At 39.3% G+C, this 26,483-nt stretch overlaps 1 protein-coding gene across 1 annotated transcript in view; it reads left to right on the forward strand.

Annotated features, from left to right (window-relative positions):
- The window catches only part of Tbc1d19 (TBC1 domain family, member 19), a 94,807-nt gene that overhangs the window by 61,746 nt on the left and 6,578 nt on the right, over window positions 1-26,483 (forward strand). Inside the window, exons 14-18 of the mRNA XM_013009195.1 lie at window positions 5,115-5,199; window positions 7,523-7,567; window positions 20,219-20,251; window positions 22,195-22,304; window positions 24,152-24,243. Coding sequence (XP_012864649.1) covers window positions 5,115-5,199; window positions 7,523-7,567; window positions 20,219-20,251; window positions 22,195-22,304; window positions 24,152-24,243 — 365 coding nt within the window. The remainder of the gene's footprint in view (window positions 1-5,114; window positions 5,200-7,522; window positions 7,568-20,218; window positions 20,252-22,194; window positions 22,305-24,151; window positions 24,244-26,483) is intronic.

The following is a 26,483-nucleotide window of genomic DNA, read 5'->3' on the forward strand; positions in this document are numbered from 1 at the left end:
GACCTCTCTCACCTTGATCTTTCGGCCTCATTTTCATTGATAAAGATCTTTGTGATTGTATTGGGCCTAGATTATCCTAAATAATATCTCCATTTACCATCATCATCAATTACATCGAGTAGAAAGGAAATGTATTTTCTCAACATACTAGTATTTATGTGAAATCAACATTCACCATCCTACTTATTATTGCTGGACTACTAGAGATATTCTTTACCTTTTGAGATATGAGCAATAATCATTTACAATATGTAATGAAAATGAAATCAGGCAATTCATGAGCTTGACCACACATAGTCCTTTTCTCTATAATTCATAGAGTAATATTATTCCTTGGAAGATTCTGTATATGTCATATAAAGATTTCCACAAATATATCCTTATTGTTGCATGGAACTATTCCATTCATGGAACAATAAAGGGATAATTTGATATTGTCAGAAAAAAAACATAAATCTGAAAACAAAGTAAATTATGGCATAAATATACAATAAAATATGACATGGCAGTAAAAATAATGATCAGCTCTATGCTGATATGGAAAGATGTTATAGGTGTACTGAACACTGTGGGTGATGGCCTGCCATGTGAGCTGACAGTGCATGCTGAGGTCACCAGTACCTGAATCCAGCAATCACTTCTCAGTCCTCTCAACAGCATTTGACCTGGTTGTGCTCCCTCTGCTCTTTGAAGACACTACTCTATTTTCAGTTTTCCTCTTACTTGACTCTCTGCAAAGGCAAATCCAGCATTTGGAGACCGAAAGCGTATACAGTTTTGAGGCCCTTTTTAAGAAAGAATATAATATTACAGATACAGAAATCAGGAAAGCATGCACATATTTGTTCAAGGAGTTCACCAGAAATGCACACAGAAATGCCTTCTGAACTCATTTCTCCCCTAGAGCACTTTATACCTCCCAGCGGCCCCTGGCACACACTGGGACCACTGCTGATGAAGGGGCCCCGAAGCAACATGGTAAATTGGCCTCTATCCCATAGGCTGGTTCCCTCTGATATAGGAAACCCCCAAGTCTCAGATTTTGGTATTCAGTAACATCATTTTACTCCTCTGCTCAAATTCCCATAACAGCGCCTCATGTCACTCTCAGAATCAACACCCAGACACTGACTACAGTGCTTTGAATGGTTTGTCCTCTAACTCTCTAACTTACCCAGTCCATCAGCTCTGTCACACTGGCATCTAGGCTGCTTCTCTGCAATACCAGGCCTACTCCTACCTCATTAGCATCTTTGCAACTGTTGATTCTTCCCCTAGACATCTGATATGCTCCATTTCTCAATTTCTTTCAAGTCTTTGATCAGATGGCACTTTCCCAAAGAAGTATACCCTGACCACCCTCCCTAAATGGAAACTTCCTTCTCTGTTCCTCAGCACTTACCACCAAATCTTATTATGTACTGAAATTGCTTTTTATGTTTGCTGCTTATTACCTCCTTCCACCCAAACCGAGCTCTACAAGGAAAATATTTTGTCAGTTTTATTTTTATGTATCCTAAGCTTCACATATCTAGATAAGTGCCCCGTGCATAGTAAAGGCAAAGAAGATAATAAGCAAACTGATCTTTAAGAAGCTGAGCAAGTCAACCAGAATGGAGTAGTGAAGGATAAAGGTAATTAAAAGACATTGCTGCTTGAATATATGTATGTCAGACTCTTGTAGAAATGGAGAAAATATGGAAAAGGCATTATTCAAAAAGATTCTCTTAGAAATGGAAATAAAATTTGTAGTTAAAGAAATATGGGGGCTGGGAAGATGGCCTTGCAAGCATGAGGCCCTGGGTTCGATTCCTCAGCACCACATAAGCAAAAAGAAAAAGAGCCATAAGTGGCGCTGTGGCTCAGGTGGTAGAGTGCTAGCCTTGAGCTGAAGAGCTGAGGGACAGTGTCCAGGCCCAGAGTTCAGGCTCCACGACCGGACCCCGCCCCCCCCAAAAAAAGAAATGTGATGAATGAGCCATATAAATAAAACAAACCCCAAATTCACTATATTGGATGCAGAGAGATCTGAATATAGAAAAAAGTTAGTAGTAATAATGTAGCACTTGCAGCTAACATTTTAATAGTGCAGTGCACTAGAGCAGTGTCTAAACATCTTACGGACTGATGGCCACAATACACTGTAATGTAAGCATTATTATTACATACATATTATCTGTGATGAAATTGACACCAAGAAAAAGTCCAGTAACTTGCCTACTGTCATCAGTTAATAACTAGTAGAGCTGCCATTCGATCTTCAAGAAAATTCCAGTGAGAGAGAGAGAGAGAGAGAGAGAGAGAGAGTGTGTGTGTGTGTGTGTGTGTGTGTGTGTGTGTGTGTGTGTGTGTGTGTGTGTGTGTGTGTGTGTGTGTGTGTGTGTGTGTGTGTGTGTGTGTGTGTGTGTGTTTTGTTGGTTGTGGGGCCTGAACTCTGGGCCTAGGCGCTGCCCTTCAGCTCAAGGCTAGCACTCTACCACTTGAGCCACAGAGCCACTTCTGTTTTTCTGAATGGTTTATTGAAATCAGAGTCTTTCCTACCCAGGCTGGCTTTGAACCACAGTCCTCAGATCTCAGCCTCCTGAGTAGCTAGGATTAAAGACATGAGCCACTGGCACCCGGTGAGTTAATGATTTTACCACAAAAGGCATGTAGTAGAGGACGATGTGAAATTTTCTGTTTGAATCAAGGTGGGTACATTATGCTGTAAAACAAATCCCAGATCTTAGTGGCTTTAAACAAAGTTTTGTTTTTGTTTGTGTGAATGTCCATCCTGGGTAGGATGGGAACTCAGCTGTGTCATCCTTATGACACAATCCAGGCTGGTGGAGTGACTGAAGCACTGATGTTTACTGTGAAAAAGTAACCTGGGTGGCTGTGCTCTGGTTCTTGAAGCTTCCATTTGGAATTGTCAAGTGACACAAATCCACTTCATTGAGCAAAGAGCAAGTTGCAGTGCCGCACTTACCCCAACAAAGACAAACTGACATATTTCCAAAGGAGAACTAGAAGTGTAGACAGCACCATGTGCTTTCATAATTTAAGTGAATATGTATGTGACATAAACAGAGAGAGGGGTTGATTTTCAGGCAGGCATGAAATAAAGTGTGGTAGATTTGAGCATATAAAACTGTTTATGTCAAAAATAGTTTTTAAATTATTAGACAAAACCATTTGTAAAGAACAGACTTAGGGCGTTGATGGTATGGCTCAGTGATGGATAATACATCTAGTGAGCACGAGGTCCTGCATTGAATTTTCAATAACCAAATGTATATGTGTATGTAATTTCTAAATATGTGTAGTAGACCCAAAATAAGGATCATTAATACATGAAGATTTTAAACAAATGGATAATTTTAAAACAACCATCTTAAAATGGACTAAAATGATGAGTGAGAAAATGGCAAAAATGTAAATTGAAAGGTGTTCAACTAATTAGTAATTAAAGCACTACCACTTAAAGCAGGATATCATTTCTTACCTAGAAGATGTTGACAACTTGTTTTGATGAAGGTGTGTACTGCCTTACTACTGGAGTGTTAACAGACAAGCAAACAAAGTAGAAAGGTGCTCATCTTTCTTGAGACCATGGAGGCCAGCTTGGCAATGTGACTAAAAGTTTTAAATTTAGCCAGTATGATGATGCATGCCTATAATACTAACTACTCAAGAGGCAGAAGCAAGAGAATCCTATATCTAGACCCCAGCCCAAGCAAAGTAATCAAGACCCCGTCTCAGAAACAAACAGCAAGAACAAGGGGGCATGGCCCTAAGTAAGTAAATAAATAAGTAAATAATAAAACAGAATGAAGTCTTTTAAATCTAAAATTCCCATAGCACTTCACCACAGGTAGTCTAGCTTTAAGAACTGAAATAACTAAGAGTGTACATAAAGAGTGAGGTATAAAGCTCACTGCAGCATTGCTTATAATTGAAGGAAAATGAAAATAACAATATTCAGCAGTAACAGGTTACATAAATGACTGTACAGTGGAATAGTCTGCAGCTTTTCCTTTTATTTGAAAAAGTTATAGATGTATATGAAAACAGTCTGAAAGCATATATGTCCTACATTATATATCCCCATATTAATGGCAGATTTATAGATTTGTCACCCTTTTTGTTATCTGCATTTCTAATTTTATCATAAGATGTATTATTTCTAGAGTGTTTTTAAAACATAAGAAAAATCATGGCACACATTGGTCCACTTTCTACCACCAAGTTTAACTTATGCCCAGCCTCGATAATCTATCCTTAGAACAGAACTAGGCCCTTGTTATGTATCTTGGATACAGAAGGATTCCACTCACTCTTGCTGTGAGTCTTAACTCATGAACTCTCACCATCCCTGTTACCCACCCCCTTTACTTTTGCCTTTCCCAATCATTTTCGTTCTTTTTTTTTTTAATTTTTAACATCTTTATAATCCCAGCTCTTCTAAAGACTAGGACCCAGACTTACTGTCTCTCACTAATCACCATCCTGGGAATCAGATCATTGCTCCAAAATTTTATGCTAGTGTCAGCAATCCAGTTTATCCTAATGTATAACTTGACTGTGGTTCTGCCCTTCCTGTGTCTTCTCAGGTGGAGTTGCCACATTCTACCTGCTGATCAGGACAACCAGCTTCTATGCTGTATTGGGCAAGCATTTGTTCCATTGCCTCTACCACCCCTGCTAAACACCTTGGTTCCATCCCTAAACTTCTCAGCCTAGTATTGAGGCTGCTTCTAGCTCCCTGTACTCCCCACATTTTTCTAGGCCACTGTGGTTACTTACAGTCATCCTTATACATTTCTCAGCTGTTAGATTTCTCTGAGGTATTTCTCCTTTCCTGATAAAACACAAGAAACTAAACTAATAGTTAGAAGTATGCATTTTCTGCTGCCATTCAAAGTTTGGGTGGCAAACAGTGAGAAATCCTTGGGAAACTGGCACTCGGCAGTAGTGGTTGCACTGCTAACAATAAATAGAAGCTACCGATAGAGGGCACCCTTCCTCTTTGCCAGGCATGGCTCGGATTCCATCACCGTGCCTCCCAGTAGGACATAGTAAATTCTCTGATTTCATAACTGTTAACTGCTTGTGTTTTCCAATGTTATGTCCAGGTATTGCTTTGTTTTTCCCGGGATACATCTGTTCTGGGTCACTTTTCATACAACAGTGCTTCACCACCAAAATCCTACATAAGAGGTAATGTTTTAGTAATATCAAGGAAGTATGCTGTAAAACTACAGACTCGTGCTAGGAATGTTTGTTTATATCTTATACTGGTGTTCCTGAGTTCTAAATTGTTTCATAATTCTCCCAGATGACAGCACCATCCCCTCAGTCCCTTCACCCTCACTTCAGTGCCCAGAGCACAGCCAGATGGTTCTCGAAGCAGCATTTCAGGGGACTATTTTTTCTTCCATGTTTGCTGTTTCCTTGGTTGTTGCTTTTGCGCTTTGCATTGGTTTTTCTTTTCCTTTAGGACTGTAAGTTTATCTCACTGATTGGCTTTACAAATTTTCTAAGCTTTTTATAACCCTGCCCTCAAAATGTGCTACCACACTCACAAATTTGATATAATTTGTGCACATTAGCCCTCTAATACCTATTAGTGCTTTCTTCTCCTCTTCATCACTAACAGCCTTATGGTATCACTGCTTCAATATCCCACCATTACTTGAAAGCCAAGTAAATGTAGCTGACAGCCAGCTCCACTTCTCTTTGTTAAGTGGTGTAAACAGTGGTCCTTGAGCGGCTCATGTGTCTCCTCAGTGTGACACACTTTTGCCCCAGAATTGCCCACATCATCTTGGGTTGGAGTCAGACTTCCCCCCAACTTGAGAGGGGAAGTTGTATTGCTTCTAAAGTGAATCTATAGAGGCCTGAAAATCTGATTATCTAATGGACTGAACTATGGTTTTAGGGCCCTCAACTAATTCTCAGTTTAAGCGAGCTAACTAGCCTCCTTGATTATCACACAATGTACCATATTTTGTTTAGCCACCATACAGTCCTTGTATATGGAAAGATTTCCATTCCTCTATGCTTCAATTATACGTCCTTGAAGAACTAGCCTACCACTCACCATGTACATCAGCCTATCACCAATTCTCTCCACTGAACCTCTAAGCAGTTAAAGTCTGTTTTTAAAAATAGTAAATATATTCTGTTTTCCTGTGTTAGCCTAGAATCAAAACCACATGACTAAGAGATTATATCTAATATTTATTTTGTTTGCCTCTTAAATACCTAATGTAATAATCTATGTCTGTTTATTTTTTATTATTTCATTGTCACCCAGCACAAAGATAAGTCTGTTGTATATCTACTGTAACCTAACCCGCTCATATTTATTATTCTTCATCTTTTCTCTGCCACTACCCCTAACAAGAACAAAAAGAATTTAATTAAAATTGTTACTTTAAACCCAAGTGCAAGAGCAAATGTCATTTCAGTAGACTCAAAGGTGTTGTTGAAAAGAACTGTCAAGATAAAAGCTACCTAAGATAAGTGGTATCACTAGGGAAGGTGCTCAAAGGTAGAGTGACTACCTAACATGCACAAGACCTGGGTTCAGGCAGATGGCTCATGCCTGCAATCCTGTCTACTTAGGAAGCTGATACCTGAAGGATCCAGGTTCAAAACCAGCTCTGAGCAGAAAGTTTGGGAGACTCCATCTGTAAAATAACCAGCAAAAAGGCAGGCTAGAGATGCTGCTGATGTAGAGTATAAATTATAAGCCATGCAAGGGTGAGGTCCTGAGTTCAAACTCTAGTACCAACAAAAATGGTGGGAGAAAACTAATTTTAAAAACTATGTTAAGGGGCTGGGAAGATGGCTCAGTGGTAGAGTGCTTGCCTTGCATGCCTGAGGCCCTGGGTTCGATTCCTCAGCACCACATAAACAAAAAGAAAAAAGCCGGAAGTGGTGCTGTGGCTCAAGTGGTAGAGTGCTAGCCTTGAGCTGAAGAGCTGAGGGACAACGCCCAGGCCCAGAGTTCAGGCCCCACAACCGGACCCAAAAAAATAAATAAATAATAAAAACTATGTTAAACATTTGATCACAATGAACATGCTTTCCTAGAACAATTCTAATTTCAAATATTTATCCCCATTCTCTGGTCCTATGAACCATTTTGGGAGCTAGAAAATATGACTACCTTATAGTTAAAATACATTTAAATTTTAACTTCTCAGCACATTTCTAAAAATACTATGAAGATACTGCAAAGTTTAGGACCTGAGTTAATAAATAGTATTGTTTATATTTGCAAAGCCATTTTATGTTTATAGATTCCTCCCAAATTCTTAAGTAGCTTGAAAGCATTTGTTTATATTTTGATTTTAATTCACCTTGAAATTTGCTAATGTTGGCAGATTGGGGGCTGGCAGATTTTCAGATTTCATTCCATATCATGAAATAAAATAGACTAGTTTTTAAATTTCCATTACTTATTACTATACTTACAGAGCATTAATTTAAATTTGTATTTTACTTATTCATATTGAAACTCTCTTTCTTACAGGAAAACTAGGATTAGAGGAATATGCTGTCTTTTATCCACCAAATGGTAAGAGTAAAGCAATGGCTTCCTCTAGTGGGAAGTGAGAAAATTACAACTTTCATATTAAGAATGTGACTTTATTTTATTCTTTCTCTTTAAATGAAAAATAATTTATCACCTAAAACAAGCCTTCTATAGACTCTTTCTACATTTGTGCTAGGTTTGTGCTCAGCCACATACTTTCTGGTTTTCCTTAGGACATAGTAAATTTGTGGGAAAGCTGAGCTTAAGTCCAGGGCACTGAGTCTTCCTGTGAAGAACATTAACTAGTTCAATAGGGCCTTCCTCCTGACATTGTTGGAAGGTCAACATGGAGTGAATCACCTTGACCAGCGTGGCATTTAGGAAATGCAAAGATTATAAAGAAAGACCACTGAAGTCTTATTTTGGTTATATGAAGTGATCATATGATCTCATAGTTAATATTTAGGTTCTAACCATGCCTTTGAGCTGCTTAGACAGTTTTTAAGATATACTTCTTGGGAAAGCATTATATAGTGTCCTAATTATGATAATGTTAAGTTGCATCCTAAAGTTCTTTTACCCCAGCAGAGTTAAGAACATGGGTTTTGTAATCCAGCAGACCTGAGTTCAGATCCCAGTTCTACCAACTCCCTCTATGACCTTGGGTATGTTACATGACTTATGTGAGCTTCAGATTCATCAATGGTAGCATGTGAATAATAGATTAAGTGAGATGCAATATGGAAACCATTCGCACAGTGCCTGCCATGTAGTGAGTGCTGGGAGAAGGGAGGTATAGCAATGTGCTGATTTGTCACCTAGTAAGCCTAACTTCCTCGATTTCATGGCACCTTTTCTCCCTGTACCTTTCAGTGTTGTGCCCCGTTCCCTTCCTCCCTTGCACTCCTGCCCTGCTTCAAACGCCTCACTTTCACTCCGCTTCTCTGCTTTTCCCACAGGGCCTAGGGGCTCCCGTCCTCTTTCATGGGTCTGTCTGTATTTGTTTGTTACTCTAACATTTCTAGTTCCTTCTCACCTCTCCTGTGAGTGATGTCAAGCTTAAGCGGCCCCAACTTAATATATTATCTTCCTTTGCTCCCCAAAAGAAGAAAAAAAATCTCAATTAAAAAATAAGACCCCCCCCCATCATTATCTATTCAGTAACTCAGAGCCTAAAACCTGTTAGGCCTACTAGCTTCCTTTCAGTTTTGTCCCTCATTAAATAAGTCACAACAACCTTCCTGTTTCATCTTCCATATACATCTGGGACCCTCTCTTCCTAGCCATAACTGCCACCTTGCCCTCTTTCAGGCTCTACCACTTCTAGCTTACTAAGAGCAGCCTTCATCTAGATGGCCTCATCTTCTTTCAAAATCAGTCTGAGTTGAACAGCTTAAGTGAAAATCAGAAGACTGTTCTTTTCCTAAAAGTTTTCTTAATGTTTCTGGGATGCTTAACATCCAAGCTTCTCAGTATATACATACATACATACATACATATATATATATATATACGTACATACATATATACATACAAACACACATACATAGGAACACTCAGATGCACATACATACATTCAAAAATATGGGTCTCTCCAGTCTGATTCTTGACAGTCTGTCTCTTAGCTTCATTTTCACCATTTCATTTCACATCAGTAGCAAACTTTTTTTATTATTTTTACACACAGCCACATACTCTCACAAAAGTATTGAAGCACTGTCCTGCTTTCTACCTCATCACTTTGTCTGTCCCCAAGCTCATAGCCGATCATTGTCAAGGCCCAGTTCAGACATGACCTTCGGCATGAAGCTTCCTAGAACACCCTGCCTGCCTCTCGGCGCTCACACTGCCTGGTGAGGAGACCTTGGGCATCGCTTACTGTGTTATCTTGACATTGTTTATACTTTATTTCTTCCTCGATATTGCAGTTTTCAGAAGATCCAAGACTTTATTTTTATTTAATGTGTTTCATTTTTACCTCTAGTATCTAAGCATATATTAGTACTATAACGAGTGTTTATTCAAACTACATTAGATGCTTCTCACTTTAAACTTTATGTGTGTATAATATGTGCGTAAGTATATGTCACACACACATACACACACATACATATATGTTCATAAGCAATAGTGAAAGTGAATTTTAGAGACCCTTTCACAAGAATATATTAAAACTAGCCGGGCGCCAGTGTCTCACGCCTGTAATCATGCAGGAGGTTGAGATATAAGGATCGTGGTTCAAAGCCAGCCTGGGCAGCAAAATCCATGAGACTCTTATCTCCAGTAAACCACCTGAAAACCAGAAGTGGCACTGTGGCTCAAGAGGTAGAGCATCACCTTGAGCTAAAGAGCTCAAGGACAGGGCCCAGGCCCCCAGAGTTCAAGCCCCACAACTGACAAAAAAAAAAAAAGAATATACTAAAACTAAAATATTATATAAGATCACTCCAGCAAATCAGACTGGAATTGTTTTATATAAAAGCTAATAGCCCTGTAAAAACCAGGAAGGCACTTAAAGTGGACAGAGGGTTTCTTCCCAGCAACCCATATCCACACCTGCTATTACCTTCCCTAGGCAGGAAGAGCCAGCCACAGTGGCTTCAGGCAGCATTCTCACTCAGTTGAGGACTGATCAGTAGATTCATTACGTAGCTAATGTGCGACGTTTCTTAGCTAAGGAAGGCATCTCCCAGGAATTTTGTGAGCTTTCCACGTTTGTTGTTACTATTGTTGTTATTCAGTATTATAAATTACTTTATTCATCTGATGAATATTTACCTAGCCCTGTTCTGGATGACTGTGGGTGAGTGAGCCACACGAAAGAACACCATCAAGTACTTACTGTGAAGGAGCTCATAGTAAGGGAGATATTCAAGAGAGAGATAACAGAAGATATACAAGAGAGAGGGAGAGGAAAACCTGTCAGAGAGAGATGTGAATGATAAAGTAACCAGAAATTGTTGGAGCTTGGGGAAGGCATGGCTGTTTTAAAGGAAAGAGTCAGGAAAGGGGCCTCTGAGGAAATAGAACAGACCAGAAAGTACAGAGTAAGCCATGCAGAGAACTGGAGGAGCGCAGTCCAGAGGGAGTGTGTGGCATGTTTGAAGGTTTGAAGGTAAGAACAAGCCTGATGCCGAGGTATGACTGATGCCAATGAGCAGAGACAAGACAGGCCTCGCCAGTAACTCCTGTCCAGTAACTCTAATGTCTGGCCTTCCGAAACAGTTTATTTTCATTTTTCTTTTTCTTTTACTTTTTCTGGTGAATGGCCTATGCTTTATATGTTAGTTTGCCTAATAGTGAAAACTGGCTGTCTTGCCTGTTATAATGTGATAAATGGAAATTAAGACTCACTTCCTCAGCCCAGAATTTGTTGTTATACTTTATAATTTTTTAGCAGTTGCCCTCAGCTTTTTTTTGGGGGGGGTCCAGTCATGGGGCCTGAACTCTGGGCCTGGGCGCTGTCCCTCAGCTCTTCAGCTCAAGGCTAGCACTCTACTACTTGAGCCACAGCGCCACTTCTACCTTTTTTTATTCTGCTTATGTGGTGTTGAGGAATGAACCCAGGGCCTCATGCATGCAAGGCAAGCGCTCTACCACTGAGCCACCTTCCCAACTCCCTCACTCTTCTTATAAGGATCATATTCATTGTCTAGTGTGCCTGCTGAAGTGTCCATTATGTCAACTTAATAAGTCAGCTAGAGATTTGGCAAGAGATTTCATTAAATCTGCAACTCAAAAGTAAAAAGCAGAAACATTTCTCCTAGATTTTATGGATTGGCTTAGAGTCAGTCCTTTAAGGTTTTGTCAGGCCACTTACAACTCTACCTTAGTCTTCATGTCCTATTTTTACAGGTCCTAAAAGCCAGTCAGAGATGAAAACCTAAGGTCTTTTCAGGTCTCTTCTAGATCCCCCTGTATCCTGTACACAGGAGCTTTTCGAAGTATTTATTCCCTCCTGGCTGAGACTGCTCCTTCCCATGCTTTCCAGTCTGTCTAGCATTTGCCCATCAGTTACTCCTGCTCCTCAGGTGCTGTAGGTAGTGTATTCACCTTGAAATGCTCTTGACAAATGCTGCCTGGCAAGGCGCTTCAGTCATAAGGGTAAATCTGAGCCACACTCTCAGGTAGCTACTCGACAGGACAAAACACGAACAAGTTTTGTTGTTGTTTTTTCATACAAGCAAGCTACCAGGATTGTGAGCTACTATGTTCATGGCTGCTGCCAGACTGGAGAATGGTGTATGGAGGTGGTGAGTTAAAACACTGTAGTGCTCTCTTACCAAGATTTCCCCTGGTTACTATAGGATTATTGGATTCTAGTGACCAAAAAAGTTGACTCTACCATGCTTATCAGCTTAACCTCTGCTTTAAGGAGGGAATGAGTTTGGGAGTTCCTTATCCCACTCATCTAAGCAACAGATCTCCAATGACTGATTAATACCTTTAAATCATCAACCTGCCTGTTAGTAGAATGCAACTGCAGTAAAACATAATCCCAAGGAGTACAGGACTTTATTGCTTCTTGACTTTTGGCTAAGATCAAGTGGAGAACAGAACTTCAATAGTTTTGATGACAGATTTATCCAGGAAATAGGAGCATGAATGCATAGTCTGCTCAGTGAACAATGCTGAATAAATGCATGAAGGAATGACTATGGAAGAGTTCAGAGGAACAAGAGCAGAAGCAAGGAGATTTTTTTTTTAAGGAAAAATACAAATCTGGGTGAGATGTAATTTCAAGTGACTTCTAAAAACTAATTTATTAATAGTGTTTGTCTTTTACACGGTAGAAAACACAATTGCTAAAAAACATTAGATAGGGAGGTTTCAGAGCTTTGAAGCAGTGGTCAACCAGAGGCCACTCCCACAGCATTTACACTTAACACACACACACACACACTCTCTCTCTCTCTCTCTCTCTCTCTCTCTCTCCCCCCCCCCTCCCAGGGAACAGCTGACTGAAGACTTGTTCCAACCCCTCTGGAGGAAGGCAGTACTGCCAGCTTCCTATACAGCTCTCCAGACAGCCTCCTAGAGCACTAACCAAAAAGAGTAACAAAGCCAGGTGCCAGGGACTCATGCCTAGAATCCTAGCTACTTAAGGGGACGAGATCTAAGGGACTGTGGTTTGAAGCTACCCAGGGCAGGAAAATCCATAAGACTCTTGTTCCAATTAACCACCAAAAAACTGGAAATGGAAATGTGGGTCAGGTGGTAGAGGGACAGCCTTGAGTTAAAAAGCTAAAGAATGGTGTCCAGTCCTTGAGTTTAAGCTCTAATACTCACTCACACACACACACACACACACACAAATGAAATTATATAATCTTGTCTCTTTGCAGGTGTAAAGTTGATAAAGAGCAATGCATTGTGCCATTTATAATAAAAAATCTATTTAAAATATAAATTCAGCCATAAATAGAAAACATAGATGTTATTTGAAGTTCGATTTTTAGATTGACATTTAATATATGTTTACATTTTAACTACTGAATTCTACTACAATAAGGTATTAAGGGCATAGTCTGAAGTTTTAATTTAAACAGATAATGGACATGGTTAAAAGCAATTTGCCCATTGTCTTATCTCTACTTGTACTGATGTTTTAGTTATATAGAATACATAATAGTTATATAGAATATATAGAGAATAAAAATAAACAGAGGAATCAAGTATTTCAACAAATGAGTGAAATAAATTATAGAGTCCAAAATGAGGAGGGAGGTAGGTAGTTGATGTAAATCATCTGTAAGCATTATAGATAGTGGTAATACTGTAGAGAAAATATTTGGTAAGTGTGAAGCATGTTCACTGTGTCATTTTCTGATCCTGTTTGCTATTTCTGTCTTACCTAATTCAAGACTTATTTTTGTTGACAATTTTATCATTTGGTGCTTTGGCAAAGGCATGTTAAATCATCTCTTTATACAGTTACTCAAACAGAATAGGCAATTTTTTCGGATGCCTAAGAGAAGGCAGAATCTTAAAACAATCACTCAGAGCAGACTTATGCAACTTGGAGGTCACATCCAAGATGTGTCCAGCACCCTAATGCCTGTTGGAAGCACACTCTTGGGTGGTAGCCAGGTGGCTGAAACATGACCCTTGAAAGGCCGAAGTGATGAGAGGCAAAGGAAAGGATTTGGAAAAAAAAACTGGCCAAGAACATGACTGCCTCTCAGATCAAAGAAGTGTTCTAGGAGGTATGCACACTGAGTGTTAATGGATTCTTCACTGCTTCTTAGATCACCTGCTTTTATTTGCAAGAATTTTATTTCATGCCTCCTCAACAAAGCAGACTATACAGCCCCTTTTAGAGCCATAAGCCCTGGCTAATCTTGGTTAAGCTGAAGTATACCCTTATGTAATTCAGGCAAAAAAATAAGAGAAAGAAATAGAAAATGAGAGACATTTTCTTAAGTTTAAGCTCATACTTAATATGTACACTCTCTGTAAAAGCATAAAACAGCTGTGAGCTATTGAGCATCTGTGGTGGAATACACATTATACTGGCACACTTAAAATATGCTAACCTTACATGCTTAGTTGCAACCCATGAGCTTGATTTTGTTTATCTGCATTTTCAGAAATAAAAATTAGATTCAGAAAGTTAGATAAAGTCACACAGAATATGAACTCACATTCTGAATTATTGAAAGCCGCCTCCAATTCCATATCTTAGTTACTTATTCAGAAATAAATTTTATGCTTTAATATTTTATTTATGTCTTTATTACAGTTATAAATGCTCAAATTTCCATTGTTAACAACATGTGTTGAACATCTAGAAGGATATTGAAATTAAGATATACTGTGGAATATGATCCTTGTTTATCACTAATGCTTATGTATCAGCTACTGATTTCAGAACTTGGGGAAAGTGTAGTGAAAGCATGATTAACCAGGAGTAGTCATAATATGCATGTCCCTTTGTGCTGTTTACAGTTTACTAATTTGTTCATTGTGAGCTTCCTTCTTAGGGGCCGTGCTCTGAGATTTTAATATTGTAGAAGATGGAAAAAATAATAATAATGTCTTTCTAGAAAGAAACCTTTTCATTGAAATGTTTCTTTAGAGGTGAGGCTCAAGTGATAGAATACCAGGCTTGCATGAAAAAATATATAAAGGATAGCACTCTGGCCCTGAGTTCAAGCCTCAGTACCAGAACAAAAACAAAACAAAAGGTATTGGCTCACATAGTATGTATGGTAATAGGAAAGCAGTGTTCCTCGGGATGCTTAAGGCCAGGTTCAAGTTTGGAATTCCACTCTGTATACTCCTGAACAATATTACAAAGCTGATAAGAGTTTCAGAGAATGCAGAGAAAATGTCATATTTATTTTAATATCTCCAGAGGCCACAGATTAGGCTTTGAAATATTGGTTAATTGGACAAGCAAGAGCTCAGTACGTATTTGGTGGGTAGATGAATAATCACTGAGAAACCATGGTATTTTTCATGATCTCATCAGTATTTTCAGAAGATAATGAGCTTTTCCAAAGGTCGGTTGAGGAGCTGAAGGTTTGCAGAATAATTTGATGATTTCGATGTCATGTAGAACCATAGGCAGAGTTCATCAGAGCCTGGTTACAGGCCCGACAGAAGGGAAGACAATAAAGATTAAGAATGGTAGAAGCAGATTCTTTAGGGTTTTGTATGCTTATTATTCAAGCATTTGATAAGTATCTGTCTTGTTCTGTGCTTGTCTATGGGAATAGAGGTAAATAAGGAATAGTTTCTATGCTTAAAAGATTTGCTGGTAGGAAGAACAGTAAAATCTGATTATAGGAGAGAGCAAGATAGGGGAGGAAAGTAACATGTTGGATATTGATTTTGAATCAAATGTGGTACTATGTTACATTCATTATCTTATTCAAGCTTCATCATCTCCTTGGTATTGTCACTGCTTTCAAGGTGAGGCAGAGTGTAAATACAAATGGAGGCCCACCTACAGTAAGCTTGAATAGTAAAGGTTTTAAGTCTAGTTTATTTTCTTGCATTGACAATGATGTCTTCATAACAGTTTGGAAGGCAGGTTCAAATGCAGAATTCTCCTACAGCTCACCACCCCTTCTCACCTTAGGCAGGTTTGATGCTTCCACAAATAGTCACACTTTAGCCACCTCTGTGTCCTGGGGTATATACTCATCAGGAGAACAAGGAAGCAGGGGGAGCTGATGTAGGGGCCTCTGGAATGGGAACTTCAGAGTCAGAGCTGTGAACTCTAAGGAAAGACATGGGCTCTGGGTGTCAATTCAACCCAAGCAGGGCCCTCAGCCCAAGCAACCTCTCTTAGTCTTATATGTCTATAGGCAGAAAGCACTGTAGTGAGAATTGCATGGCTGTATGCACAGAGCAGAGCCTCCACTAGTTGGGGCAAGTGAGTTCACCCAGGAGTACACAAGTCATTAATGCTTAGGGATGAGGCTAGGAGACTGTCAGGACGATTTTTCTAGGAGCCATAGTGTATAAAAATCTTGAAAGGTGAATGAAATACCGGGCTGGAGGTAGAGGAAAGCATTGCCTTATGGCCAGGTCCTATGCTCAGGGGCTGAAGAGGTGGTAGACAAACGTTTGAGAGGGTTACAATCTTATTTGTAATACAGTGAAGAGAAATGAAGCTTCCAGCATTAATTGAAGGGTTAAGTGTCCTACAAAGACCAAAAAGGAGCATATGACATTTAGATATCAGATGTAAGGGAGAATTAGACAGCAAAAGTGGCTCGCTGACTGATAGAGCGAGGTAGAGTCATTTATAGAAATGGTGTCCAAGTTGAACACCAGTAGCTCAAACCTGTAACTCTAACTATTCAGAAAGCTGAGATCCATGGGCTGGAAAGGTGACTCAGTGGTAGAGAGCTTGCCTTGTATGCATGAGGCCCTAGGTTCGATTCTTTAGCACTACATAAGCAGAAAAAGCCGGAAGTGGCGCTGTGTCTTAATTGGTAGAGCACTAGTCTTGAGCTGAAGAGCTGAGGGACAGTGCCCAGGCCCAGAGTTCAGGACCCACTACTGACCAAAGAAAAAGAACGCTGAGATCCAGATTGCAGTTCAAGGCAGACCAGGCAGAAAAGTCCACAGATTCAATCTCCAAAAGTAACCAGTGAAAAGTCAGGATAGAGGCATGGCTCAACTGGTAGAGTACCTGCCAAGCAAGAGTCAAAGTACTGGATTGTAGATTAATATTAAGAATACTTGTAGAGGGAAAATGAGAAAATTATGACAGGATCTTAAAGAGAACTATTCAAGAAGAACAAAAATAGAGAGAGAGAGAGAGAACCTAAGCAGCAGAAGTTTCAAAGAAGCAAGGAGTCTGACCTGCAGGGTGGTCTATATACCATGGTAAGGTCAAGTTTGTGAAGGACCTTTCAACCGCTGCAAAGCCATTAACGGTGCTACAAAGGAGACCCCTGGATTTAGCTGTTGGAAGTTAGGGGGTGTGGAGATGAAAAGCCTTCTACACTACTTAAGGTTATTGAGAAACTGAAGGGAGAAAATACAAATATTCTTTTTTAAAGTTAACCTTGGTTTAAAAGAAGGAGAAAAATTTTACATTTTAAGGAAAAGGATCTGGAAAAAGGGATTTTTGATGATGATGGTTGTGGTGGTGATGATGATGATATGTAAACATACTACAATATCTCTAGCTGAAAGTTGGTAGAGACTGAAGATATGGGAATTTCTGTAGGACCACCCATGTTTTACCTTCTTGCCTCCGTAAGAAACAGATCTCACCGCTGTCTACCTTATGGCTAGCTGTGTGCAGCAAACATACCAGCTTATGACAGCAGTGACCTGAAGCCCAGCACTTCCACCCACCCTCTCAGGTGATTCTCACCACACAGCTTCAATGTCTTTTATCAGGAAGGTTTCCTCTGTCCTTCCCCAGCCTGGGCCTCCTCCTCCTCCTCCTCCTCTTCCTTCCCTGCCATTATTTCTCACCATAGCACTTGATCACTATCTGACACGATTTACTTATTGTGTTACAGTTGTACTTTCCCTAACAAAAGGTCAGCTCCAGTCCCTAGAATAGTATCCCACACATAGTAGAGGCTTAATATATACTTGTTGACTGATGTCCACCAAGGCAGAATTCCAAAGCAAGCATTGGCAAACTTTTTCCATGGCCAGCCAGATGGTAAATACTTTAAGTTTTGCTGGCCACTGATTTTCTCTGTCCCACATTATTATTATTATTTGCTTGTTGGTTTTTTAAATAGTCCTTTAAGAATTAAAAGGCAGTCTTAGTTGACAGGCCCCAGTGCCGAGTGCCCTTAGCTTGCTCACTGTGAAAATTATGGAAGCAGGATTCAGAATGCAGGTAAAGATGTTAGCGCCTAAAAAGGAAGGGGGTATGTCTCCCTTGGAAGCAGAAAGTGAGGGGAAAGAATGAAGGATAAAGGACAGACAAGTCAGAGAGCTCCTGTAGTAACTTTACCCTCTGAAGGCCAGAAGTAAGGTCTACAGGCAGATGTTTCCCAATAGAGTGGCTTGCCAAGTAGAGCTGAACAAGAAAACGGATAAGCAATGCTGTGTCCAGCCAAAGCTGGACCATGTCAGTCTGTGCACTGTGCTCTAAGACTAGAAGAACATGGGGACCTGAGAGCCTGGGAATTACTACATGCAAAAGCTGAAGAGCCCGGCTGCCAGAGTGAGGCCGACTGGCTCACAGTTTTATTTTTTACAAAATTACTTCTAGAAACAAATACGAAATCGTTTATAAAAGTTAATATCAACAATTTGCATTTGTTACAAGCCTAAGCTATTGATTAATGACTCATCTAGAGCCATTATCTCATTTAACTCTTTTAAGTAGGGACTAACATTATCTCTGACTTACAGATAAGAAAAATGAGGCTTAGGGCAGTTAGGAAAATTGCCCAAAGGCACTTAAAACTTTCAAGTGACAGCCACTGATGAGCCAAGCAGTCAGGCCGACCCCAGCCTTGCTTTTTCATCTGTTGCAATAGGGTACTGATTAATGAGCTGATACTAACAAGAAAAGAGGTTTCCAGTGACAATTACTGCTCTCACCCTGCCTTATTCTATCTATGTCCTCATAGGACATAGATAGTGTCTATATCAAATTTTACTGAAATGTGGAACCTGGAAGAATAGGGACCACAGATAACAGAATGAGAACCCAGAATTATCTCCAACTGGAATGTTTCACAAACATAACAGAGATAAGAATGCAATCCTTTATTGAAGTCCAAAAACAACTGTCCAGATGGGCCAGCTTTGCTGTGGATCCACGGGGAGGGAAGATGCTTGGACTGTAGCTTGTCCAGAGGGAAATAAAATGGAGAAGTTCCTTTGAAAAACATTTTAAGAAACTCAGTCTTAGAGGAAAAATATCCCTGATTGTTATGGGGCAAAGGAGACAGAAAACATTTGTGAACATTTACAGGTACTGTAGAAAGTAAATTAGTAGTCTTTGTAGTCAAAATTAGGGGTACAACATAGGCATTGTAGAGAGCCAGAATAAGAAATAACCATTCCCAAATAAAACTGTTCAAATTGTACTGGTTATATTGGAAATTAATGTGCCCTCTGTTGCTGGGCACATTACATATTGTAAACTGTTACCTATTCATAAAACAGTCTAGATAACCTGCCAACAAGAAGTTTTTGCCTCACAACAAAACACTTCTATACTATTTTTCAAGGATATAAACTTCTCAGCTTCTGTACTGATTTCACATTGATTTAGTTTACTGTTAGATATGCAGTAGAAGAAGCTGAACCCATGGCTCGTGCCTGTAATCCTAGCTACTCAGGAGGCTGAGAGCTAAGGATCATGGTTCAAGGCTAGCCCGGCCAGGAAAGGCCATGAAGCTCTTTTTTTTTGGGGGGGGGTCCGGTTGTGGGGCCTAAACTCTGGGCCTGGGCACTGTCCCTCAGCTCTTCAGCTCAAGGCTAGCGCTCTACCACTTGAGCCATAGTGCCACTTCCAGCTTTTTTTCTTTGTGCTTATGTGGTGCTAAGGAATCGAACTCAGGGCCTCATGCATGCAAGGCAAGCGCTCTATATCTGAGCCACTTTCCCAGCCCATCCAATAAACCACCAGAAAACCAGAAGTGGCACTTTGGCTCAAGTGGTACAGTGCTAGCCTTGAGCTGAAGAGTCAAGGGACAGTGCTCAGGCCCAGAGTTCAAGCCTCATGACCACCACCACCATATATATATATATATACACACACATACATATATATGTATATATATACATATTTATATATGTATTGTGGTTAGCATGCTGAGGTTAAACTTGGAATATTTTTTTGACAACAACATATATGTGTATAGAATCCTTGCCAGATACTGAATCGGTACTATGTTCCCAGCAATATTTCTTCTAAACTGCTCCAATGCTACAACTTTTAGTAGTGTTGCTAAACACTGCTGTTTTCTGTAAAGTGACAGTAATAAAGATGTGCCTGTAAAAGCTCAGTAATCTCTTCACAGATTAAATTCTAATAAACAAGATGAAGTTGTTTCAGAAATAACACAGTCTATTGACTTTGAGGCCACTGTTTTAGTTCTCAAGCATATATATATACGGACAAAATATTTCATCAAATATTATCACAAAGTTTTTATGACATGGATAAAATTTTCAGTTTTTGTCCTTTGAACAGCCTAATAAATACATATATCCTACTCATTGAAAACAAATATTCTTTTTTTTTAGGTGTAATCCCTTTTCATGGATTTTCCATGTATGGTAAGTTAGGCTTGAAAATATTCATTATTCTTATTATATTTTGGAAATTTAAACATAAAAATAACACTGCATTATCACATCGTCCACACATTTAACATTTTAAAGCATTGAGTTTATATTATAACATATCCTTTTTTAAAAAAATACTGAAAATAGTCATGAGAATTGTGTGGTTGAAGTTATCTTGGCAAACTAGAAATAGAACATACTATGAAAGTTGTAAACTTTACCATCTTCTATAGAATTACACATACTAATATTTAGCTCTAATAGTGTAAAGTCCAGTTACATGAATTCCTGAGCAATTCTCAAATGAGTCTTTTTAAAAAATAATATGTCAGAAAAAGTCTGAAGTGGGGGGCCTCACAGAGTTCAAGGTTGTGATTTCTCCAGACTGCGTATACAGTGTACACACAGCAGCCGTTACATGTGAGCACTGAGCGCCTCGGGCATGCGGGTGCAGGCGTGGAGTCAGAGTGTGGCAGACTTGCGTGTCGTCCAGTGAGGAATGGAGGAAGCCTAACAAAGCTAACAAGCGGAGGGATTCCCTGCACTGTAATGCCACGTAATTTTGAAGTTTTCATGTGTTCCGTCTAAACTTAATGTTGTCTCCTTTATTTCTACCCATTAACTTCAGAATACACAGGGATATTTTGTAACAGGAATCAGCAGTAAACTAAACTAATATTTGCCTTTATAAACTGTGTGTGCAGCATCAGACAGTCATGGTGAATGACCTAATAATACAACTTTAAAACTAGCGTGCAGTGAAAAGAATGCAAGGCACTTAGGGACTTTACCTGATGCTATCTTGATGCTATCAGTCACAGACTTGAATTACAGCATACTCTGTTCTCTTGAGCCATCAAAATTTCTTAATGAAACATACAACATGATAATGACTTCTAGCATAAGCAAAATCTAAAGTGGTTAAGAATATAAACTTCTACCCTAATAATAAAAATATTAGCTCTTGCAGAATACAGTGGCCCAAGCCTGTAATCCAAGCTACATGAGAAGTGGAGATTGGATGATCACAGTTTGAGGCCAACCCTGGCATAAAAGTTTATGAGAGTACATCTTAACCAATGCCTGTCAGCTCCAGCAGACACAGGGAACCACAAGAAAGAGGATCACAGCCCAGACAGACCAGGCAGAAACATAAAGCAAAGTCCTGCCTCAAAAATAACCAATCGTAAAAGGGGCTGGAGCATGGCAAAGCCATGAGATGAATCCCCAGCACCAAAAATAGAATAAAAAGGCCTTTTATCCTTTCAGTAATTCTAGCTGCGGGAATTGTTCAACTTACTTAATTTTTAAAATTTCTCAAATTGATTGAAGGCCTTGATTCTAAAAGCTATTATAATGCATCTTATATTTAATTCACCTGACCTTCAGAGTTAAAAGTGTTTGAAAAGTAGCTAGAATTCTTTGGGACACAAAGTAAAACAATCGTCCTTCTGAAGGCTAAGATAGGAGAACTTCAAGTTAAAGGCCAGCCTGGGTGATCTAATGAGAGCCCATCTCAGAATGAAAAAAGCAGAACGAATTGTCGAATTGTTAACTTGCTGATAGAGCTTCTTTTTTTTTTTAAAAAAAAAAAAAAAGATTTGACCACATGTAGCTCTTTGAAATTACTTGGAAGTTTTAGTATTCCCACATAATCCCCTTACATCATTCTTACTCTACTGTTAAGTTGGGAATATAGTATTTGTAACTTAACACTTCCTTTACAGTTTTTAACTACAGTTTTTAACTGAACTTTCTTACATGCATATATATATATATATATGTATGTATATATGTACACACACATACACACATATATCCTTTTCAAAATTAGAAAACAATGTATGGTTTGCAACCTGATTGACTGTGGTTACTATGTGATGTTTGTTTCCACGTTTGCTCTTCAGTATTCTCAGGAGCTGTTTTTCTTGCAGTTGCGCCACTCTGCTTTCTGTACCATGAACCTTACAAATTATATCAGATATTCCGAGAGATGTATGTTCGCTTTTTCTTCAGACTCCATTCCATCTCTTCTCATCCTTCTGTAAGTTCATAAAAAGTAATATCAACTCAAACTTGAGTCTGCTCTTTCTGTGAAGAAAAGCCTCCTCAAATTAAGAACAAACAAACATGTGATGGCATGCCTCCTTCAACTGAACTTACATTGTTTTCCTTGCCTACATTGTTTTCCTTGACAAAGATGTTACCCTGGCGTTGTACATGTGGCTTAACTAGTAAAGCACGAACCAATGAGTGAAAGCATCAGGTACCAAGTTCAAGTTCTGGTCTCCAGCAAAAATAAATAAAAACATGCTTCTCCTTATCTATGAAGTAAGGTCGGCACTCCATCACCTGAGTGCCATAAGGAAGTCTGTACAGCACCAGGTACTTCTCAGCTAGTGCTCAGCAAAGAAATGGCTGCTTTTGTTATTTCTTCTTTCATAATGAAAATCAGATTTGTCTTATTTGTCAGTTTCAGTTATTGTACTAGTATTAGCCTCACTCTGAGAGAGGGAAAAGCATAATTACTGACCGTGGAAAGGTTTGTTTTCTGCTCCCTCACCTCCTGAACTAACTGGAGGCAAGCAATGTTCACCTTGTCCACTTATGCTGCTCCCCTGTGGATCTGCTTAGTTCTGCTTGTGGGTAACTGGGCAGCCTCTCCATGAAAAATATTCCTTTGGAATGTACATTAAGCCTACCAAACTACTCTGAAGAAAAGATCATGTTACTGCTACTAAATCAAATAGCTAGGTTTTTGTCCCCCAAGTTTAAGACTATGTATTCCTACCCAGCCAGTATCCTTGTCTCCAGTTCTGCTCTCTAATAGTGCTTGTGAATGTTAGCAAACAACAGAATTCCAAGATGGCACAGATAAACATTCAGAGCACTGACAAGTGAATTTGATTTAGTTTTCGTACAAATAATATTCTATCTTCTAACAGTTCACAGTATCATATTTTACCTTCCTACTGTACATCTTGGATGCTTCAGAATTTTAAAGCAAAAGAAAAACCTGTTACATAATGCACGCCCCTCATAGTTTTCCAGGGTGCTACACTGAAGCCTGATGAGGAGAAACTTGGGATCTCTCTTCTGTATCTTACAGCTAGCCCTGAGGTGTCCATTTTCAGCTAATTGGTTGGGCCAGCCCTGCCTCTACCCTTTCTTTATTAGCAGAATAAAGACAGGAGGTTGCCTCCTTACCTGGCTTGCAACCAGAGTGAACCCTGTAGAGCCTTAACAGCCTGATTTCCTTAGAAATGCACAAAGAAGATTGAAACTTCCTTACTGGGATCAACCCCAGGGAATCCTGACTTATAAGAAAGACTTTATTAGAAGTTGTCAAGTTATAAACACACTTGGAAAAAAAAAAATCTGCTTAAATTGATGTCTGATTTTTTTATACAATATCCATTTTAAGAAGTAGATCTACCAAGCAAGCAAACAAAGCAATCAGACATTCTGGTTTTATAATTTTCTGATGCAAATTTCAAGCAGTCAGCAAGCAGGACTTTTCCTATACAGATTTGAAAGAAAGAATGAGAAGAACAGGAAGTATTTTCCCCAAAGGGTAAGTGTAGAGGGGAAAGCACTTATGGGGACAGAGTAAACAAAGCTCCTGCAGTGCTGGGGAAATACCTGGAAATTGGCATGCATCAAGAAAGTAGCAGGTTTTCTGTAAAATAATGTTAGCCTTCGACTCCCCAGCTGTTACCTAGGGATGTACATGGGCACTGATTGTGGTTAAAAAGTGACTCAGCAGATCCCTAAGTGTGACCGTTCATAAAGAAAGATAAAATACAGTGTGAATATTCATATTCTATATGAGTAAGTTGCTGGCATACTTAACATCTGAACATTAAATTATTTGTCTTTGATTGTAACCAGGGCATTGTATCCCTCTGCTTGCTGTTTGAAACCCTTCTTCAAACATATCTCCCCCAACTCTTTTATCATCTGCGGGAAATTGGGGCTCAGCCGTGAGTATTTTTCTCTCTCTGCAGCAAGTTTGTTACCATGGTGAAATTTAAATACAGAAAGCTCTTTTATCATTATGGCAAATTACATATGGAGATGTAGTAATTCTTTGGGGAAATTAAACCAGCAATTTTCCCAATAAAACAGTAATTATAAAATAGTAAAATTGTGACTATCCTGTGCAGAAATTTCCTGGAAGAGAGCTGGAAACATAACTCCATGGCAGAGTGCTTGCCTACCATGTGTGAGGTGCTGGGTTCATTCAGTCCTGAGCAGGAGGAGGAGAAAATTCGTGGAAGAATTACCAGTGTCCTAATCAAAGTCTTGTGTCCTAAGATTTTTGTGTCTGGTACAAAAATCACCAAATTGAACTAATTTCTATTCATAATGAGCATATTATCCAAAACGGAGACAAATATTTGTTTGAAGAAAACAAATTCAACCTGAGAAAGTCAGTGTAGATTAATATGAAAGGACAACTTACAAAAACGATATAGGTTAATGTTTGCTGTCTCTTGTTAAAGGAAGTAAGACCAGCGATGGTCCTGGTCCTGTGAGTTCTCCTTCTGAAAGTTGAAGCTTCATTCGTGGTGACAGTATGTGACTATATTTAGTGGTTCTGGATATCAGTAATGTTGGTTCCCTTCCCTCCTCCCCCCTTTCCTTCCTTCCTTTCTCCCCCTTCCTTCCTTCCCCCACCCCTTCCTTCTTTCCTTCCTTCCTTTATTGCCAGTCCTAGGGCTTGAACTCAGGGCCTGGTCTCTGGGCACCACTTCTGTTTTTTCTGAGTACCTTTTTGGAGATAAGAGTCTTAGGACTTTCCTGCCCAGGCTGTCTTGGAACCACAACACTCAGATCTGTCTCCTGAGAAGCTAGGATTATAGGCGTTAGCCACCTATGCCTGGTGGCAATGGAAACTTCCAAGTGATTTTATCAACATTCTGAGCCTTTCTTCTCTGAGCAACTATGTTCACTATTAAGGCGAATATATATGAAATTTCAGGGATAGCCTGTTTCTGGTCTCACTGCTCACTCTTCTCAGTGGCCTTTACTTCCTCTTTGTTAAATAAACTCTTAAAAAAAAAAGAAATTGCTTTAATCTTTTGAGGCCACAGAAGAATTAATGAAAAATAGAATGCTTATCTTCTCCATACTCCACTCCCAGCCGATGAGATGGCTGGCTAGTCATAAATTCAACCCAGGTTCAAATTCTGTTCTGTACAATCCTGGTAAAGTTATTTAATTTGTGCTGTAATTTCATTCCCTCCCTCCCTCCCTCTCCCCTTTTCTTCTTCCCTCCCTCCTTCTTGTCCTCCCTTCCTTCTTCCCTTTCTTCCTTCTGTGTTTTGTCTCTGACACACTGGGATGTGACTAAGCACTGGCCTATCCAGGCAAGCTCTCTGCCCCTGGAGCCATGACTCCAGCCCTTTACTGTTCACATGGTTTCAAATGAAGTGTCTTGCTTTTTGTCCCTGGTTCTATGCCTGGCATGCTTCATTTTTAATCAAGATAATTTGATTTTTTTTTCATCTTAAGAAGATGAAAATTGCTGCCTCACAGAGTTGTTTCAAGGTGAAAGGGTTGTAAGAAAACAGAAAATAAGAGTGGCATGTGTGTATGTACACACATGCACACTATATCTCTTCTGTGTAAAGCGCCAGTGGGTTTCAGAAAGATTAGAAATGTTGTCTGTAAAACTACTTCATATTGTCCATTAATTCTCTTTCCTTTGTTGCCGTTAAAAGAGTGTTCTGTTCCTGGTAGGAGGAATGTGGCAGAAATATGTTATAGTAAGCCCAAGTCTTTATTCCTTAAACTTGATAGTAAACTGGACTTGTTTTCTACTATTATAACTGAACTACATGAGCTAATAACTAGTCTTTTAAAAAAGAAAACTAGGTTGAATGTATTTGGTTCATTGTTAGAAATAAGATTCTGGTAGTGATTTCTAAGGTACAAATTTATTTAAGTGACTTATGATTGGAACAATTTTATTTCAGAGATTTAAAATTATTTTTCAGGAGCCTATGGCTCATCCTGTAATCCCAGCTACACTGGAGGCTGAGATCTAAAAGTCTCAGTTCAAAACTTGCCCAAACAGGAAAGTCTGTGAGATTCTTATCTCCAGTTAACTACCAAAAACAACTGCAGCACAAAGTGGTAAAGCGCTAGCCTTGAGTGAAAAAATTCAGGGACAGTGCTCAGGACCAGCATCAAAAAACAACAACAAGAAGAAAACATA

This window comes from Dipodomys ordii, unplaced genomic scaffold, assembly GCF_000151885.1.
Source record: "Dipodomys ordii isolate 6190 unplaced genomic scaffold, Dord_2.0 Scaffold8, whole genome shotgun sequence".
Classification (NCBI taxonomy): Eukaryota; Metazoa; Chordata; class Mammalia; order Rodentia; family Heteromyidae; genus Dipodomys; species Dipodomys ordii.